Below are 19,718 nucleotides of genomic sequence, written 5' to 3' on the forward strand. Positions count from 1 at the left end.
TCACTAACCTTCTTGTAGGCATTGGATAGCTGCTGTCAGGTCCCTCCAAGGCCATGTCTTCTCCAGCTGAACAAGCCCTGTTCCCTCAAACTCTCCTTGCAGGGCAAGTGCTCCAAGCCCTGGCCATGTTGCTCATCTTTCACTCAAGTTCACTGATGTTTTGGGTAGTCCAAAACTGGACACAACATTGCAGATATGGCCTAAGGTGTGCTGAAGAAAGGAGAATAATCTCTCCCCTCATCAGCCTGTCATCCTGTTGACTGTAGTGTAAGTAGTCCAGTCTGCTGCTAGCCTTGTGCTGATCACAGATGAGGATGGAGTTCATTCTTGGCTACTTATTCAGCCTTAGTCCCATTTGTTGACTCTCTCAGCACAGAGGCCAAGTACCACCAAACAGCTGAACAAACAAAGCCAAAGTGCAAGATTCTCTGCCCAATTTTGCAGCCTGTCCTTGCCTCATACAGATGAAAGATCAGCTGCTATTGCTTCCTCACATCAGGTAAAACCACAGAGGCAAGCTGTGAGGGTAGCAGAGCTGCAATGACAAGGTGAGTCCTCCACAGACTCAGGCTGCTTCTCTGTATATCCCAGCTATAGATAGCAAACCACTGAGCCAAGCCGACAGCTCTGGTACATCTTTTCTGTAGTGCTCTAGTTGTTTTTCTTTTTACATCAGAAATTATTCACCCCAGAAAATACCACGAGGGTGTGGGATTTTCTGGATGAAAGTCAAAGTAAAGATGGGGCCAGGCTCAGCATTATACAGTTAGGATCAGCAGCTGAAGTGTGCGCTGGTAACCAGGGACAGAAATAAGAGAGAGCTGCAAGAATAGGCTCTGTCTCAGTGGGAAGGCAGAATTTGCCAGCCACAAGCTGATGTGAATAGTGCAACACAAACCACAAGGCAGTCCTCATTCAGCTCATAAGCACAGTATCAAACCTCCTCCATCTAACATGCCAACACAGTAATGAAGACAGACAAGATGAGCAAGTCCACTTTGGTCAAGATGTCCAAGCACCAGTAGCCCAATACTGCACATCTCTTTGCTTCAATCAAAACACTTAGATGGTAGCAGAGATTTTTTGTTTAGTTACAGAAGAGGAAGCATTGGGATTTCAGCCAGCATGCCCAGAAAAGGCTTCAATTGTTAAGGGGGATGTAGAAGTGAGATTTGAAGCTGAGTCTCTGAATGATGTCAAACCCTTTGGATAACAAGTTAACCATGGCACAGCAATGTGCCCTTGTGGCCAAGAAGGCCAATGGGATCCTGGGGTGTGTCAGAAAGAGTGTGTCCAGCAGATCAAGGGAGGTTCTCCTCCCCCCTATACTCTGCCCTGCTGAGACCTCATCTTGAACACTGTGTTCAGTGTTGGGCTCCCCAGCTGAAGAGGGACAGGGATCTGCTGGAGAGGGTCCAGCAGAGGGCTAGGATGATGAGGGGACAGGAGGGCATGGCTGATAAGGAGAGGCTGAGGGACCTGGGGCTGCTTAGTCTGGAGAAAAGAAGACTTAGAGGGGATTTGATAAATGTTCAACAGTACCTGAAGGCTGCCAGGAGCAGGGGGACAGGCTCTGCTTGCTGCTCCCTGGGATAGGACAAGGAGCAATGGGTGTAAGTTGCAGCACAAGAGGTTCTGCCTCAACACAAGGGGGAACTTCTTTGCTGTAAGGGTCCCAGAACACTGGCACAGGCTGCCCAGAGAGGTTATGGAGTCTCCTTCTGTGGAGACTTTCAAGGTCTGTCTGGATGTGTTCCTCTGTGACCTGTGCTAGATGGTGTGGCCCTGCTCTGGCAAGGGGGTTGGACTTGATGATCTCCTTGTGTGCTTTCCAACCCCTAACATCCTGTGACCCTGTGAATCAGATGTGAGTGCAGTGCCAACCCCATGGAACCCTGAACTCTCCACACAGTTTTGCTGGCAGGCACTGATGCTTTTGAGCAAGTAGCTGTGACTGCCTGGAGAAAGCAACCCTTGACTTGTGAGCTGGGAGAAAACACAGTACATCTGTGCACCATGGATTATTGCTTACCCACTGCTGCCACATTAAGAGCAGTGTGTGCAGCAGATCAAGGGAGGTTCTCCTCTCCCTCTACTCTGCCCTGGTGATACCTCACCTGGAATACTGTGTTTAGTTTTGGGCTCCCCAGTTCAGGAGGGACAGGGATCTTCTAGAGGGAGTCCAATGGAGGACTAAGCTGATGAAGGGACTGGAGCACTGCCCTGTGAGGAGAGGCTGAAGGACCTGGGGCTTTTTGGTCTGGTGCAGAGAAGGCTTAGAGGGGGTCTAATAAAAGTTTATAAATACCTGAGGGCTGGGGGTCAAGAGGGAGGGGACAAACTCTGCTCAGCTGGTGCCCTGTGTTGGTACGAGAGGCAGTGGATGGAAACTGCAGCACAGAAGTTGCACCTCAACATGAGAAGGAACTTCTTTACTGTACAGGTCACAGAGCACTGGAGCAGGCTCCTCAGAAAGGCTGTGGAGTCTGCTCCTCTGAGACTTTCAAGCCCAGTCTGGATGCATTCTTCTGTGACCTGCACTAGACTCTATGGTCCTGCTCTGGCAGGGGGGTTGCACTCAATGAATTCCAGAGGTCCCTTCCAACCCCTTACATCCTGCAATCCCAACTCGTAGACAGCATCTCTCCACGATCGCTTTACAGGGAAGCCTTTCAACACTGCTCTACACTCTACAAACACTTCTAGGCTTTCCTATACTCACAGAAAATATATTCACCTCCTGGGAAAAGGCATTCTTGCACAGTTTTACAGCTGATGCCTGTATTCTCTATCAAATCCTGCCTGCATTCCTATTTCTGTGATGGGACTAACAGCAGATAAATAGATCAGGAATTGCGAGGAGAAACACACAGTGATTTTGAAAAGTCAGAAGCAAGGCTTGTTCATGATACTATTTGCCACTCTTCCACCCAAGCACCCACCCAGATTGCACATCCTCCCCCAGAGATGGAAATGAGTAACATGTGGCATACCTGTGCAGCTTGAGCGTCACAGTTCCATACACAGTGGCAAAGCCCAGAAGACGAACCCATCTTAGGAGGACACAGCGGAACACACTTGGCTCGAAATACAAAATGACAACCTAGAGGACAGAAAGAGAGAGAGAGCTTCAGTACTGCTGCAATGCCAAAGCTTCATTCAAATGCAGAAGAGCTGTAGAGCAGGGCAGCAGACGCATTCCAGCTCGAGCTGCTGTATATTTAGATGCTCTAGTAAAGTGAGGGGCTGATCAGAGCCACCAGCTGGCACGGTTCGAGGCACCAGCTCCTTTGGAACAGAGCTGGCAAAAGCCCTGTGACAGACTGTGAAGTGACAACACTTTTAAATGCAGCTCCACTGACTTTTCTTCACCCAGTGAAAACATGTAGCCAGAGAAGACAGAGCATAGAACAGACCAGGACATTTCCCTTGAGCTATTCCAGCACTGTGCAGCTGGTTTAATTTTGGTTTGATGCACTCTATTTACTAGGTTAGACTTCAAAGTCACTCCTAATAAACCCAGCCAAAAGAGAGCTGCTCATTTTGATCTGCCAGCTGTTCTGCCACACTAAAAAATCCTGCACTGGCTTCAATCTGTCCAAACTCCCAAACACTTGATGCCATATCCACTCTTTCTTCTTCCCTAGGTATTTTCCCCAGGCTATATCAAATGTCCCAATACATCACCCATCTTTCAATGACATTAACCTTTCTGCTCACTGATGGGTTTCTCTATGACAAGAACAAAATGCCCTGCTGGCCTTTTGCTCTATCTACCAAGCACCATACACGAGGCCAACACTCAACAGAGTAACATAGAGCTGTTTCTGCAGCTACTCAACAGAGTAACATAGAGCTGTTTCTGCAGGTACTCAACAGTGAGTAACATAGAGCTGTTTCTGCAGCTACTCAACAGAGAGTAACATAGAGCTGTTTCTGCAGGTACTCAACAGAGAGTAAGATAAAGCTGTTTCTGCAGGTACTCAACAGAGAGTAACATAAAGCAGCTGTTTCTGCAGGTACTCAACAGAGAGTAACAGAGCTGTTTCTGCAGGTACTCAACAGAGAGTAAGATAAAGCTGTTTCTGCAGGTACTCAACAGAGAGTAACATAGAGCAGCTGTTTCTGCAGGTACTCAACAGAGAGTAACATAGAGCTGTTTCTGCAGGTACTCAACAGAGAGTAAGATAAAGCTGTTTCTGCAGGTACTCAACAGAGAGTAAGATAAAGCTGTTTCTGCAGGTACTCAACAGTGAGTAAGATAAAGCTGTTTCTGCAGGTACTCAACAGAGAGTAAGATAAAGCTGTTTCTGCAGGTACTCAACAATGAGTAAGATAAAGCTGTTTCTGCAGGTACTCAACAGTGAGTAACATAGAGCTGTTTCTGCAGGTACTCAACAGAGAGTAAGATAAAGCTGTTTCTGCAGGTACTCAACAGAGAGTAAGATAAAGCTGTTTCTGCAGGTACTCAACAGAGAGTAACATAGAGCTGTTTCTGCAGGTACTCAACAGAGAGTAAGATAAAGCTGTTTCTGCAGGTACAGTGTCTATTAGACATCACTACCACGTAAAATGCCACCCTAATCTAAAACAGGGCTGCTCAAACAGGGGACTTGGTCACAACCTGAACCAGGAGTTCATTTCTTCTTGTTCCAACAGGTGTTGTCCTTGGTGCCCTGAAGGATGAGTCCATACTCAGAGATTCATAGAGTGGTTTGGGTTGGAAGAGACCTTAATTATCATCTAGCTCCAAGCCCCTGTCATAGACAGGGACACCTTCCATTAGCCCAGGATGCTCAAGGTTTCATGCAACCTTGTTGGGAATAGTAAATGAAATGTAGTGATTCTATAGAAATGCCTGACTGTGGTACACTGGAACATAAGCCATGGACAGGAGAGAGTGCATGAGCTCAGTAAGTGCTGAGTTGAGATAGAGTGGAAGGTTGGAATGACCTTAGGGAATGGTGTAACAAATGCAAGCAAATGTAAGGCTGGAGCCTGTGGGTTTCGCCTACCTCTGCTGACTTAGATTGCTTGGACACAATGTGCATGTTGCTGAGAGAATGTGAGGAATGTCTGTGCTAATTAGTATGCAATCTCTAATGCAAGTACATGTAACCAATTGTAGTTTAACACAATTTGTAGCCTTCTGATGAAAGGTATAAAAGCACATGTTTGGAATGCAATAAACGGATTGGCTTGGACTGGAACTTGCTTGTGTTAAGCAGTGTCCTGTCTCTTGTTCTTCTGGTGCCCATGGTACCCAGCCAGGGACACAGCCTGGCCTTGGACACCCCCAGAGAGGGACTCTGCTGCCCCAGGGATTTGGCTACACACTGCCCTTACTCTACCTGCAGACCCTGCTTGGTCCATCAAAACCAGACTTGGTGCATCACGTCCACTTGAGCAGAACCTGGTAAAATGACCCAGTGCACCACAGTGAAAAATGAATTGGGTAATCCTGGTCTAGAGAAAGCAAGCACTGAAACATTCCAGGCCATCTGCCACAGCTTCATTCCGAGTCAGTACACTCTGGCAGCAGAGGTAGTATTGTGCCTGCTGGCTGCCACATGGTATTATCTTCCCAAGTAAAGGCTGTTCCGTGTGGGATTTCAAGCCCAGGATGTTGGCCCAAAGCCCAGGACTATGTCCTTTGGGTGACACAGACATATTTAGGATAGTGGGGGCAAAAATGGCAGACATGTGGGAAGGGAGAGATAGAAGAAGCTGCTGTGCTTTGCTGGCCTGTTTGTTTTGTGGTTGGGTTCTTCTCAAGCAGAATCAAGCTACCTTATTAAAAAATATGGTTTGTTGAATCAATCCATGGTGCACAATTTAGTCCTTTTTCCCCCCACTGTTACAGGACTGACATGTTTCAAGGGGGACATATTGGGTGTTGGTCTGTTCTCCCTAAGGTCAGGCAATGAAAAGAGAGGAAATGAACTGAAATTGTGCCAGGGGAGGTTTGAGTGGGTATTACAGAAACTATATTTACTGGAGAGAGTGGTCAGGCATTAGAACAGGCTGCTCAGGGAGGTGGTGGAGTCACAGTCCTTCCTGGGACTCTGTGGATGTGGCACACTGGGACATGTTTTAATGGCCATGGTGGTCTTAGATTGAAGGTTGGACTTGATGATCTCAAAAGGTCTCTCCCAACAGAAACAATGATTCTCTGATTTTCTGGGGATCTGACAAATTCTTAGAATCATAGAATCAACCAGGCTGGAAAAGCCATCACAGGATCACAGGATGTTAGGGGTTGGAAGGGACCCAAGGAGATCACTGAGTCCAACCCCCTGCCAGAGCAGGACAATATTAACACAGACCACAGAGGAACACATCCAGACAGAACTTGAAAGTCCCTCAAAGCTCATCCAGTCCAACTTATCACCCAGCAATCAGAATAAATACCTTTTCACCATGGTGCAAGGTGAGCCTGCAATATTCACTGCAGGAATAAGATCTAATCCCCTTACTAATGACTGTGCTAGACCAGTGAGATGAGATAACACCACCACCATACAGCTCCCTCATAGAATCATCCAGTTGGAAGAGCCCTCCAAGATCATCCAATCCAACCTAGCACCCAGCCCTGGCCAATCAACCAGACCACGGCACTAAGTGCCTCAGCCAGGCTTTGCTTCAACACCTCCAGGGACAGCGACTCCACCACCTCCCTGGGCAGCCCATTCCAATGCCAATCACTCTCTCTGACAACAACTTCCTCCTAACATCCAGCCTAGACCTCCCCTGGCACAACTTGAGGCTGTGTCCTCTTCTTCTGTTGCTGCTTGCCTGGCAGCAGAGCCCAACCCCACCTGGCTACAGCCTCCCTTCAGGTAGCTGTAGGAAAGGGAACAGCCTGCAGCTAAGGACCACTTCTTGGAAAATCAGCTGGAAAATCAAAATGCAGCCACTCACACATGACCATGCTCGTGTAAAAGAGCATCCAGCAAGAAGTTTCTCAGAAAGACCTAAATGATAGCAGTGATCTCTTATCCTAACCCACAGTTCTATGCACTGGGACAGTTGCAGTGCCAGAGCAAAGCCTGCAGCTGCAAACCTGCTCCGTGAGGTTTGCCAGAGGGTAGGGAATACCCTGTTCCCTTCTTCGATTCCTGTGAATCAGAAAAACAATGTCCAAAAGGGACTGGCATACAGAGACTGCAAACATTTCACAGCTGATCTGCAAGCAGCACTCCTCAGATGATCAAAATGGCAAAGCCTGCAAACGTTCCAGGCACAGCATTTTTGTTCTACCGAGGGCAACGTCTCTCTTTGCCATGCAAACTGACACAGCAATTTCATCTGCAGTTGCCTGCTGAAATATTAACTGCTTCTGTCTAAAAAATCATAGAATCAGTCAGGGTTGGAAAGGATAACAAGAGTCATCTAATTCCAACCCCCCTGCCATGGGCAGGGACACCCTACCCTACAGCAGGCTGCACACAGCCTCAGCCAGCCTGGCCTTAAACACCTCCATTCCAGCCTCTCACCACTCTCATAGTGAAAAACTTCTTCCTCATGTCCAGTCAATCTCCCCACCTCCAGCTTTGCTCCATTCCCCCCAGTCCTGGCACTCCCTGACAGCCTCAAAAGTCCCTCCCCAGATTTTATGGACCCCCCTTTCAGATACAGCAAGGCCACAAGAAGGTCACCTGGGAGCCTCCTCTTCTCCAGGCTGAACAGCCCCAACTCTTTCAGTCTGTGCTCACAGCAGAGCTGCTCCAGCCCTCCAAGCACCCTCATGGCCCTTCTCTGGACACACTCCAGCATCTCCACATCAATGGGGGCATCAGAACTGGATGCAGTACTCCAGGTGAGATCTCAGCAGAGTGCAATAGAGAGGGAGTGTCACCTCCCTGGCCCTGCTGGCCACACTTCTCCTGATGCAGCCCAGGCTCTGCTTGGCTTTCTGGGCTGCAAGTGCACACTGCTGGCTCCTGTTGAGCTTCTCCTCCACCAGCACTGCCATGTCCCTCTCCTCAGGGCTGCTCTCCAGCCACTCACTGCCCAGCCTGGATTTGTGCTTGGCATTGCCTCGACCCAGCTGCAGGACCTTGTGCTTGGTCTTGTTAAACCTCCTGAGGTTGGCTTGTGCCCACATCTGCAGCCTGTCCAGGTCCCTCTGGATGGATCCCTGCTGCACCACACAGCTTGGTGTCGTCAGCAAACTTGCTGAGGCTGCACTCAGTGCCTCTCTCCATGGCACAAAGTCTCACTGATTTGCACTGAACCATCTGTATGAGCAGCTGAGGCATTTGGCTGGCTACTGACCTGGGAGCACCACCTCAAACGCAGCATGGTGGGAGCTGGCACGTGGCAGCTCACCACGAAGGCTGCAGAGGCAAGGCTCTCTTGGCAAAAACTGTCCTCATCTGCCATTTGAATGCAGACTCCTTTCAGCTACCTCTTCACTCAGTGGTCAAGAACACTGCAGGAGTGAGGTGATAGAGAGCAGTCCTGTGGAAAAGGATCTGGGGGTACTGGTGGTTGAGAACATGAGCAGGCAGCATGAGCTTGCAGCACAGAAGGCCAATCACAGCCTGGGCAGCACCCAGGGGCATGCTGCCAGCAGATCCAGAGAGGTGATGCTCTAGTGAGGCCTCACCTGGAGTACTGCACCCAGCTCTGGAGCCCTCAATAGAGGAAGGGCATGGACCTGATGGAATGGGTCCAGTAGAGGGTCATGAAAATGGTCAGGGATTTGGAGCACCTCTGCCAAGAGGACAGGCTGAGGGAGCTAAGGTTGTTCAGCCTGCAGAAGAGGAGGCTCTGGGGAGACCTAATAGCAGCCTTCCAGTACCTGAAGTGGGCTACAAGAAGGATGGAGAGAGACTGTTTGCAAAGGCCTGCAGGGACAGTATGAGGGCAATAGCTTCAAAATAGGAAGAGCAGATTTAGACTGGATGTTAGGAGCAAGTTCTTTACTACGAGAGTAGGGGAACACTGGAACAGGTTGCCCAGGGAGATGGTTGGGGCCCCTCCCCTGGAGATATTCAAGGGATCTGGGCAACCTGATCTACTTAAGGATGTCTCTGCTGACTGCAGCTGGGGTTGGACTGGATGACCTTTGGAGGTCCCTTCCAGCCATTCTACGCTTCTACGATTCTATGAAGTAAGACTTGATCCAAGGTTGATTCCCTTTTGGGTCTTCTGTTCATATGATGGAGAATAGTTACAAAGGCCAACATCCATTTCTACCTATTCTTCTGTAATTTGCATGTGGCCTGGTCTGGACCAAGGCTCTGAACAGCCAAACTTGCTACACTCATGTTTGCCCTGCTTCTTAGGCTTTTCAGAAGGTTATTCTACGAATATGTCATTCCTATTCCCCTCAGGGCTCACTGGGACATTCAGCTGACTGCCCTCACTAAGCTACTGTCAGCATTAAAGTCTCTTATAAGCACAGTGAATTTCAGTGGCTCAGTTTTAAAACTGAGTAATCTTTAATGGACTGGTGCCAAGGGGCTAAAGAAACACTGCCCTGGAAGCTCAGTACATCACAGCCTCCTTCTCTGGAGAGTTTTAAACCCCATCTGCACAAATTCCCGTGCAACCTGAGTTGGAGCAGGTGATTTCCAGAGGTCCTTTCCAACTGTCACCATTTGTGTGATTCTGTGGCAAGCCATGCTCAAGTTTTTTATCTGAGTAGAATCCCAGTCTTGCAAAGAATATATCTCTGGTGAAAAGTCTGGCTGCTGCACTCCATCCTTTACTCTCTCTAGCTAAAGAAAACAACAACCAACCAAAGAAGCAGCACAAAGAAGTCTTAGTTTTGTTTCATAACAGCCTCTTACACCTTCTGGTTACCAACCTCCCCCTATTCCCTTCTGTTATTCCCACAGATAGACCCTCCTTAAAGTGGCAAACAACACACAGCAAGGTGTTGCTGAGCTCCCATCTCGGAGCGTAGGACGGGCGGAGGACTCACCCACACACCCAGGCTGCTCTCAGCAGAACAAGGGAATCCCTCTGCAGCTCTGAAAGACTTACCCTGCCCACCAAAAATCTGACAACACTTCCCTTTCCCTTCTTGTTTTTATGCTGCCTTAGATCACAGCAGCAGCACGAATCTCATTATAAATGCTTAAGAGATTTTGCTGATGGATATCCCCAGCCCTATTTACTGTACCTAAGCAAATGTGGTACTCTCTGCTTTGCCAGCTCCCAAAACCCAGGGAAGCAGTAGGTGCCAGCTTCTGCTCCCTGAACAACAAAGTTCTGGGGTGTGGGGGGGAACATTTGGAAGGCCGAAAGAGAGGAGTCAGGCAGTGCCTGCTCGTGCAGCAGCTGCTGCAGCTGTGCGTGAGGCTTTGCCTGGCTCATCTGTGGCATTTGGACAGATGCATTTAGAAGTTTGCCTTTAACCTCTATGTGTTTTAAGCTGTTATTATGACCTCTGCCAAAACATTGTCTCGGCAGTCACGCTACCACTCGTGCAGTAAGAGATGAAAAGGCTTTCTAAGGTCACCAGCTAACTGTCAGGTTTAGAGCTGGAGAACTACAGGCATGGAAGAGAGACTCAGCGTGCTGACACAGCCAGCAGGCAGCCCAGGTGTTCCGGGGACACCATGAGCAGGCACAGGCTCTCTAAAGAAGAGGAGGCTCGGGGTGGGGGCCTTAATGCTCTCTGCAACTACCTGAAAGGAAGTTGTGGCCAGGTGAGGGTTGGTCTCTTCTCCCAGGCAACCAGTGGCAGAATGAGGGGATGCAATCTCAAGCTGGGAGGCTTAGGAAGAAGTTGTTGGCAGAAAGAGTGATTGGCATTGGAATGAGGAGAGGCTGAGGGAGCTGGGATTGTTTAGCCTGGAGAAGAGGAGGCTCAGGGGTGACCTTATTGCTGTCTGCAACTACCTGAGGGGTGGTTGTGGCCAGGAGGAGGTTGCTCTCTTCTCTCAGGTGGCCAGCACCAGAACGAGAGGACACAGCCTCAAGCTGTGCCAGGGGAGATTTAGGCTGGAGGTGAGGAGAAAGTTCTTCACTGAGAGAGTCATTGGACACTGGAATGGGCTGCCCGGGGAGGTGGTGGAGTCGCCGTCCCTGGAGCTGTTCAAGGCAGGATTGGACATGGCACTTGGTGCCATGGTCTGGCCTTGAGCTCTGTGGTAAAGGGTTGGACTTGATGATCTGTGAGGTCTCTTCCAACCCTGATGATACTCTGATACTGTGATACTGTGAATGGGCTGCCCAGGGTGGTGGTGGAGTCACCATCCCTGGAGGTGTTTAAAAGGAGACTGGATGTGGCACTTGGTGCCATGGTTTAGTTGATTAGATGGTGTTGGGTGATAGGTTGGACTTGATGACCTCAAAGCTCTTTTCCAGCCTGGTTAGTTCTGTGATTCTGTAAAGACAACAGCTAAAGTCGATGCAGGCACTCTGCCCACTACAGCAAGTTCTGGTTATCAGGACAGGTGGGAGAGTGGAAGTGCAAAGAGAATTGGCACTGAACAATTTAACATTTAAAAGCATAAACTGGCATTGTTCTCACAAAAATTCACCAAACAATGAGTTTTGTAGCTTTGCTGCCATTGCTTTCTAACAGCTGGACAGCATGTAGAGAGATTCTGTAAAAGGAGACCCCACCTTAGCTCTCTAACCCTAACAGTGAGGAAAACTTTGATGCAACACAAACTGTTTTGCTTTGCAGATTGACTTCACCTTGCACATCATAAACTGATTAATTTTTGCCCCTCACCTTGGGCACCAGATCCAGGTGAAAGTGTTTGACTTGACACTCTGCAGTTTCCCACGGTGCATTGACTGGGATTCAGTCTCCCTAAATCAGGCACCTAATTTCTACCTACATCCCAGGGGTCAGGGAATGAGCACTACTGCATAGATAAACCACAAATAAAGGCAAGCACCTTGAGGAACCTCATGAGGAAGCTCAGGGCTTCAGCTGCTTGGACAGAACCTTGGCCACTTCACTGACTAGAAAGGTATTTCAGCATTTCTTTCCCAGAAATTGCTTCACTGCCTGTCAATTACTAATCTGTATTAGGAGTACTCCAGGTGAAGTCTCACAGGTACTGTGCCCAGTTTTGGAGACCTCAACACAGGAAGGACATGGACCTCCTGGAGCAGAAGAGGCCACAAAAATGGTCAGAGGGCTGAAGCACCTCTCCTATGAGGACAGGCTGAGACAGTTGGAGCTGTTCAGCCTGCAGAAGAGAAGGCCCCAGGGAGATCTCACAGCAGCACTTCAGTACCTGAAGGGGACCTACAAGAAGGGTGGGGAGGGACTGTTTAGAAGGGCTTGCAGTGATAGGACAAGGGGCAATGGTTTGAAACTGGAGCAGAGGAGATTTAGGTTGGACATAAGGAGGAAGTTCTGCACAGCGAGGGTGGTGAAATACTGGAGAAGGGTGCCCAGAGATGTGGTGAAGGTCTCATTGCTGGAGACATTCAAGGTCAAAGGAGGCTCTGGGCAACCTGATGTAGTTAGAGGTGTCCCTGCTGACTGCAGGAGGGTTGGACAAGATGACTCTGGAGGGTCCCTTCCAACTTGATGCATTTTGTGATCCTGTGACTAAGCCAAACGCTTTGCAGCCAGCCCTGACAATTTTGGTTTGTATTTAAGCTAAGCTGCTTTTTATTTGAGTCTTCAGCCACAAAAGTCACAAAACCCACATTCTTTTAATCATCACATTTCTCTGCTCCACATTGAGAGGAAATGAGCAGTGGTGCAATGCCTCAAAGGAACGAAAATCAAAGAATAAAAGCTTTTAAAAAGGCACTGAATTGTCAAAGCTACAAACCCTAAACATGACAAAAGTTTCAGCAAGACCTTAACCCCAAATTGTTCACCTTTGAAATCTTCTTATTTTTGCCTTCATTGTAGAATCACAGAAGTGTTTGGGTTGGAAGGGACCTTGAAAGAATATCTAATTCCTAATGCCATGGCAGGGATGTTAGCCAGGTTATAGACATGGAATGAGACACAGAACAGAGAATGTGAGCATCAGCATCACCTGGTTATGTGTGGTCACAGGTGAAAGTCACAGCAGCACAGAACATGAAGGGTTGGAAGAGTCCTCGAAAGATCATCCAGTCCACCCCCCCGCCAGAGCAGGATCACCCAGAGTAAGTCACACAGGAATACATCCAGGAGGGTTTTGAATGTCTCTAGAGAAGACTACACAACCTCTCTGGGCTGCCTGCTCCAGGACTCTGTCACCCTCACAGTGAAAAAGTGTTTTTCTTATGTCCCTGTGAAGCCTCCTCTGCTCCAGCTTGCAACCATTGCCCCTTGTCCTGCCATTAGGTATCACTGAGCAGTCTGGATCTGTCCTCCTGAAACTGCTCTTCACATCTTTATAAACATGAATGAGGTCATCTCTCAGTCTCCTCTTCTCCAAGCTGAAGAGCCCCAGCTCCCTCAGCAGGGAGATGTTTCACTCCCTTCAGCATCTTTCTGGCTCTGCCCTGGACTCTACTTCAGATAAAAGTGATGCAATTCCCCCCCCTCCCCCATTTTCAAATAACCAAATTTCTCTTAAAATTGTACCCAGCTAACCTCAAAAAATCTTCAAACTCCCTACTTTTCTTACTGAACTTCAGAATTTGCTGCAAGCACTCTGCACAGTTCATTGCAGGATGTGACACAGCTATTTCAGATAATGCCTTTTGGGCTAATTCCATTAACAAGTATCCAGGAGATACTGCGAAGAGATCCATCTGATCTGTTCCACTGCCCAACGCCATCTGCCCTTGCCTGACTGCAGTAGCTGTGCCTGGGCTGTCTCTAGGCAATCCTGCTGTAGAACAAGCCATCAGATGCTTCCTCTCGGGATCCTGCTGTGCTTTGAGATGGGCATCTTCCTTTCTCTGCCATGTTTCACTGGTTTCTTTCAGCACATAAAATACCCTCCTGGGCAAACCTAGCAGCTCAAGTCACCTATTCCTGCTTCAGTCCTAGCACCAAGAAGGGATTTCCTGCAGTGGGGATGTTGTCTGCAAGGTTCAGATAAGCTCCCCACCCAAACTCCTGACTGTCTGGCACTCTGCTTTCTAGAAAAGGGACCAATCCACTTGTACGTGGGCACACTGCCATCTTACCAGATGGGCATGAATGAAGGCATTCATGAGCCCGTGTACACTATGGGCACCACATACCAGTGTTGGAAACATGACTCACAGCTCAGAGCATCTGCTGAACTATTAGTGAATGATGCACAACTCCTCACCCACTCCTGCACTGCCAGCGAGGGTTTCCGGTGCAGCTACACAAACCCTTTCAGAGCTTTGCTGACTGTGTTCCTAGGCTAGCTGCAGAGAAGACTTCCTTTCATCTCCACCTCTTTTTTTTTTCCCTCTCTAAAGCCATAACAGTTTATTCTAATAGGTCTCTGGACACAGAGTGCCTTCAAACCCTGTTATCCTTGCAAATCTCACCATTCGAAAGCAGGCTTGTGCTGGGTCATTAGCTCAATGCATCTGTAAAGCTTCAAGTTGCTGCAAGAAACTACATTGATTACTCAGCAGGTTTTATTCTTGCCTCTAGACTGGAACCAAATCAACTCTGCTGCTGGGGACAATGCATTTCAGATAAGATGTAGGTCAAAGTCAAAAATACCACTTAGGATTATTTGGGTTTATTGATAAAAGAAGACAAGTCATTCCCTAGCCACACACACCAAGTCCAGCTTGAATTCTGCCTTCTGAAAGAAGACAAGTTTTCTCCCAGCCATCCACACAAAGTCCAGCTTGAATTCTGCCTTCTGAAAGAAGACAAGTTTTCTCCCAGCCATCCACACCAAGTCCAGCTTGAATTCTGCCTTCTGAAAGAAGACAAGTTTTCTCCCAGCCATCCACACAAAGTCCTGCTTGCATTTCTGCCCACTGAAAGAAGACAAGATTTCTCCCAGCCATCCACACCAAGTCCAGCTTGCATTTCTGCCCACTGAAAGAAGACAAGTTTTCTCCCAGCCATCCACACAAAGTCCAGCTTGCATTTCTGCCCACTGAAAGAAGACAAGATTTCTCCCAGCCATCCACACAAAGTCCAGATTGCATTTCTGCCCACTGAAAGAAGACAAGTTTTCTCCCAGCCATCCACACAAAGTCCAGCTTGAATTCTGCCTTCTGAAAGAAGACAAGATTTCTTCCAGCCATCCACACAAAATCCTGCTTGCATTTCTGCCCACTGAAAGAAGACAAGATTTCTCCCAGCCATCCACACAAAGTCCAGCTTGAATTCTGCCTTCTGAAAGAAGACAAGATTTCTTCCAGCTATCCACACAAAATCCTGCTTGCATTTCTGCCCACTGAAAGAAGACAAGATTTCTCCCAGCTATCCACACGAAGGCCAGCTTGAATTTATGCTTACTGAAATCTGGAATTCTCCTCTTGAACTGTAGAGAGGTTTTCTCCAATGCCTGTCTCAAACACATATTAAACCTCTGGCTGGGTTTCAGCACAGACATAGAATCAATCAGGCTGGAAGAGACCTCCAAGCTCATCCAGGCCAACCTAGCACCCAGCCCTGGTCAATCAACCAGACCATGGCACTAAGTGCCTCAGCCAGGCTTCTCTTGAACACTTCCAGGGATGGTGACTCCACCACCTCCCTGGGCAGCCCATTCCAATGCCAGTCACTCTCTCTGCCAACAACCTCCTAACCTAGCCAGGAGCCTAGACCTCCCCTGGCAAAGCTTGATACTCTGTCCCCTTGTTCTGTTGCTGGTTGCCAGCATGTCTTGCTTGTGAAGTCCTGTGGAAGTGGATGACACAGGGTAAGCAGAGAACCACCCACACTGGTGTAATATACAAGGACAGACTTCTAGAGCTTGCCTCATCAGAATGCTTTGCTGCCACTAAGTTCTATTACAGTTTGGATTCAGCCTCATCAGGTAGTAACAGCAGATCACTGAACTCCTTATGGAATGTATTTTTTACAGTGGAGTTCACTCCAACTCCTGAGAGATTTATCTGGTGATTAAACAAACAGAGCAACCCAACAGCAACCTCAACAGCCTCAGTAGTCAGTCCCTGAGGACTTGAGATCTGGCTGATCTCAGCAGTTCACAGACTCCCAGCTGGCCAGATGTGGTGTTGGCTGGAGGTCAGAAGTTTCCACCAAAATCAAAACATCACCACAAAAGGTTTAAAACCTGTTCAAAGGAGATTTTTGAGAACAGAAACCTCTCTTTGTGTCTGAAAATGTAAACCCCACCAGAACCCATGTAGCTAAGTGTGCCCAGGGGGAGAATGGGTTCCCTGGCTCAGGCAGGTCACCAGCTGCAGCCTTGAAGCACCACATGAATGTAGTCATTGATCTGATATTAAAGACACTGAGGAGCTAGCCAAGGAGTTAGGATCCTTTGATTTCACTAAAAGGTCCAAATACTGTAAATATTGGTACACTTGGGAATGTATGAAGATGTAAATACACTCCCAAATGCTGTAAAAACATCTTAGCTCCCTCTCTTCAGAAAGAACTCCAAGTGTTAAGAGCAGTGTAGATCGCACAGACGCTGCACTCCCTCATCTGAGGTTTCTTCTTCCTAGACTGATACATAAAGGCCTTGGGTTAGATAGTGAAATATGCATGAGATGTGGGATTACTGATCAGGAAAACCATCAGGGTTTGAGAGGAGATTACTAGGCATGATCTGCCAGCAGCAGGGCTCCTGTCACATGCGTGTGAAGGACAAGAAAAGAAGCACAAATGGAGTGCAGAAGAGAAGCTGAGATTGGATGTTAGGAACAAGTTCTTTGCTGTGAGGGTAGTGGCACGCTGGGACAGGTTTCCCAGGGAGGTGGCTGAGGCCCATCCCTGGAGATCACAGAACCACAAAAGCATTCAGGTTGCCAAAGCCCCTCAGGATCACCAAGCCCAGCTGATATCTCTACTCTGCAAGGTGCACCCGAAACCATATCCCCAAGCACCACATTCAAATGACTTCTAAACACATACAGGGTTGGTGACTCCACCACCTCCCTGGGCAGCACATTCCAATGCCTGACCACTCTTGATGGGAATTTTTTTTTCCTAGTATCTTGTCTAAACCTACCCAGTCACAGCTTGAGGCCATTCCCTCTTGTTCATAGAACCATAGAATCAACCAGGTTGGAAGAGACCTCCAAACTCACCCAGTGCAACCTAGCACCCAGCCCTGTCCAATCAACTAGGCCATGGCACTAAATGCCTCATCCAGTCTTTTCTTGAGCACCTCCAGGGATGTTCTATCACTAGTTACTTGTGAGAAGAGACCAGCACCAGCCTCTCCACAACATCCTTCCAGGTAAACAGAGATATCTGAGGCGAGACTGGACAGGGATCTGGGCAACCTGATCTAGTTGAAGATGTCCTTGCTGACTGCAGAGGGGGCTGGACTGGATGAGTTTTGGACATCCCTTACAATTCAGACCATTCTATGATTCTGTGATCCCTCAACCATTCGTAGATTCATAGGACGGCTTGGGTTGGAAGGGACCTTAGAGATTACCCAGCTCCAAGCCTTCCACTAGCCCAGGTTGCTCAAAGCCTCATCCAACACCTCCAGGGAGGGGGCATCCATGACTTCTGCTTTCATCATTTGCATTGCATCCAATAAATGTAATCCAAAGTTAATAGGAGCAATTTCACATGAATATTTTATCCAGCTACACCTCAAGCACTCTTCACACCAATGCAAAACCATGGAAGTGGAAAATCGAAGGAAGCTGTAAAGTCAAAATATCTTCTGAAGTATTTGCTTCCTCCACCAGTTAAATTTTCATAATCCAGTTCCTCCTTTCATCTGTTCACATACATTTTCTACAGTGTGACATGCCTCTTGGGTGGATGACAGCAGTCAGCTCAATGTCCCAGTTTACCTGCTTCCTACGTGGAACAAAATAGCGAACTTTCTTACTGGCTGTGCTATCAGCTTCTGAACAAAGGTGTGGTCACTCAAGGAGCAGGAAGGGAATCATTGAAAAGAGCTGAAGCACCCCAAATAAAATACCTGGACAACTACTACAGACTCACAGAACCTCTGAGGTCGAGTCCAGCCTATGACCTAACACCAGCACATCAGCTAAACCCTGCCACCAAGTGCCACATCCAGTCTTTGCTTAAAGACCTCCAGGGATGGTGACTCCACCACCTTCCTGGGCAGTCCATCCCGGTGCTTAATCAACCTTTCCCTGAGGAATTGCTTCCTAATATCCAACCTAAACCTCCCCTGGTACAGCTTCAGGCCATGTCCTCTTGTCCTGTCACAAGCTGCCTGGGAGAAGAGCCTGACCCCACCTGAGTACAACTTCTTTTAGGTAGTTGTAGAGAGTGATAATGTCCCCCCTAAGTCCCCTCTTCTCCAGGCTGAGAACTATTATTGAGTCCAGCCATCTGCTGAATACTTGACACACTTTAACAGCAGGGCTAAGAATAGGCTAGCTTCATTTCAGGAACAAAGAAATGCCCTCTGCAATATAATACTTCATTAAACCCAAAGAATTCTAGAATCCTAGAGTCATTAAGGTTGGAAAAGCCCTCTAAGATCATCAAATCCAATCTTTCTAAGACCATGCCCATGATTTTTAAGAGAATGGAAGCTGTGAGAACATAACAGTGAAGTAGTCTGTATGAAAATAAATCTTGCAAGAGCTGCAGCTAAATCAAGATGTAATCGAGTGAATTATTCAGAGCAACTTGCCAAGCAGACTTAAGGCAAAACATGGGTCATGAAGAAGACTCACAGAGACTTTGGCATTTCAGTGCAATACAGCTGAACTCCCTGCAAAGACACAGTGCAGAGAAGAGGGTTTGGGAGTGTTTTCAAATGCAGACGTCTGGCTGCGAAACAAAGATGCAGCCACTTAGTGCCAAGAATATCTCATCTCCTGGTCTTAATCTAACCAAGCCAGTGAGGTATTTAACCAAGCCTGTGAGAGAAAAAACTACTCCATAGTTTAGGTTCTTCAGGCACACCTTCTTTCTGGCTGCCTGCTGTCCCTGAGCAGTGCATTTAGGCAGGCTGACCAGCCAAGGCAGGCATTTTATTGACACCAACTTTTAAGAGGGTTGCTGGGAAAAGATAAAAAAGCACAAATCAGGTCTTTGAAGTATTCTGCTGAATGCCAGCAAGGAGTAGGACAACAGTGGCTGCTACCCTCTTGCAGGGAAGTTTGCTTGGGCGTTTCTTTTGACAAGCAGTCATTTAGAGAAGCTCTCTGCTAGAGCCCAGCCAGAGCTCTCAGTCCAGCCGGCGCTGTTTAGTTTACTGCAGCCATCGCTGCTGGAACTATCGACTTTCCATTTGCAGCTCAGGTACCTGTAGCAACAACAGCAGTGTGGACAAGCCAGAGGCCACTGTGTGACCAACCTCCAGAGGAGGTGGCAAGAAGATTCCAGCTCGTAATGTTCCCAAATCAAGAACAGCTGCTCGCCTGGGCAATCTGCTTTGGGTAAAGTGAAGTTACCAGCTTCAGCAGAGAGGTAATTGGGTGCCATACTCCAATGACATGATCTATGATCCCATTGGCCTTAAATCCAGAGTAAGCAAATGATGTCGTTAAAATAATTAATTATGGGTAATTACCAAAGATTACAGAAGAAACTGGCCACAGCTGCCAACTCAAAATTCACACCACAGTAGAAACTATACAAGCAGATAAGAAACTCTTTCTCTTCTTCCTGACGTTCTTACAGTTCTCATATCACAAAGATATCCACATCGTTGCCTTCCACAAAAAACTGTGGACAGGTTTTTTTGGCTATGAGTGCCAGA

General features: G+C 47.9%; 1 protein-coding gene across 1 annotated transcript in view; it reads right to left on the reverse strand.

Moving 5' to 3' along the window:
- Positions 1-19,718, reverse strand: part of GPR158 (G protein-coupled receptor 158) — a 214,895-nt gene that overhangs the window by 53,254 nt on the left and 141,923 nt on the right. The window contains exon 6 of the mRNA XM_064162477.1: positions 2,994-3,103. Within this exon, the coding sequence (XP_064018547.1) occupies positions 2,994-3,103 (110 nt within the window). The remainder of the gene's footprint in view (positions 1-2,993; positions 3,104-19,718) is intronic.

The sequence above is a fragment of the Pogoniulus pusillus genome, chromosome 23, assembly GCF_015220805.1.
Source record: "Pogoniulus pusillus isolate bPogPus1 chromosome 23, bPogPus1.pri, whole genome shotgun sequence".
NCBI classification, from domain to species: Eukaryota; Metazoa; Chordata; class Aves; order Piciformes; family Lybiidae; genus Pogoniulus; species Pogoniulus pusillus.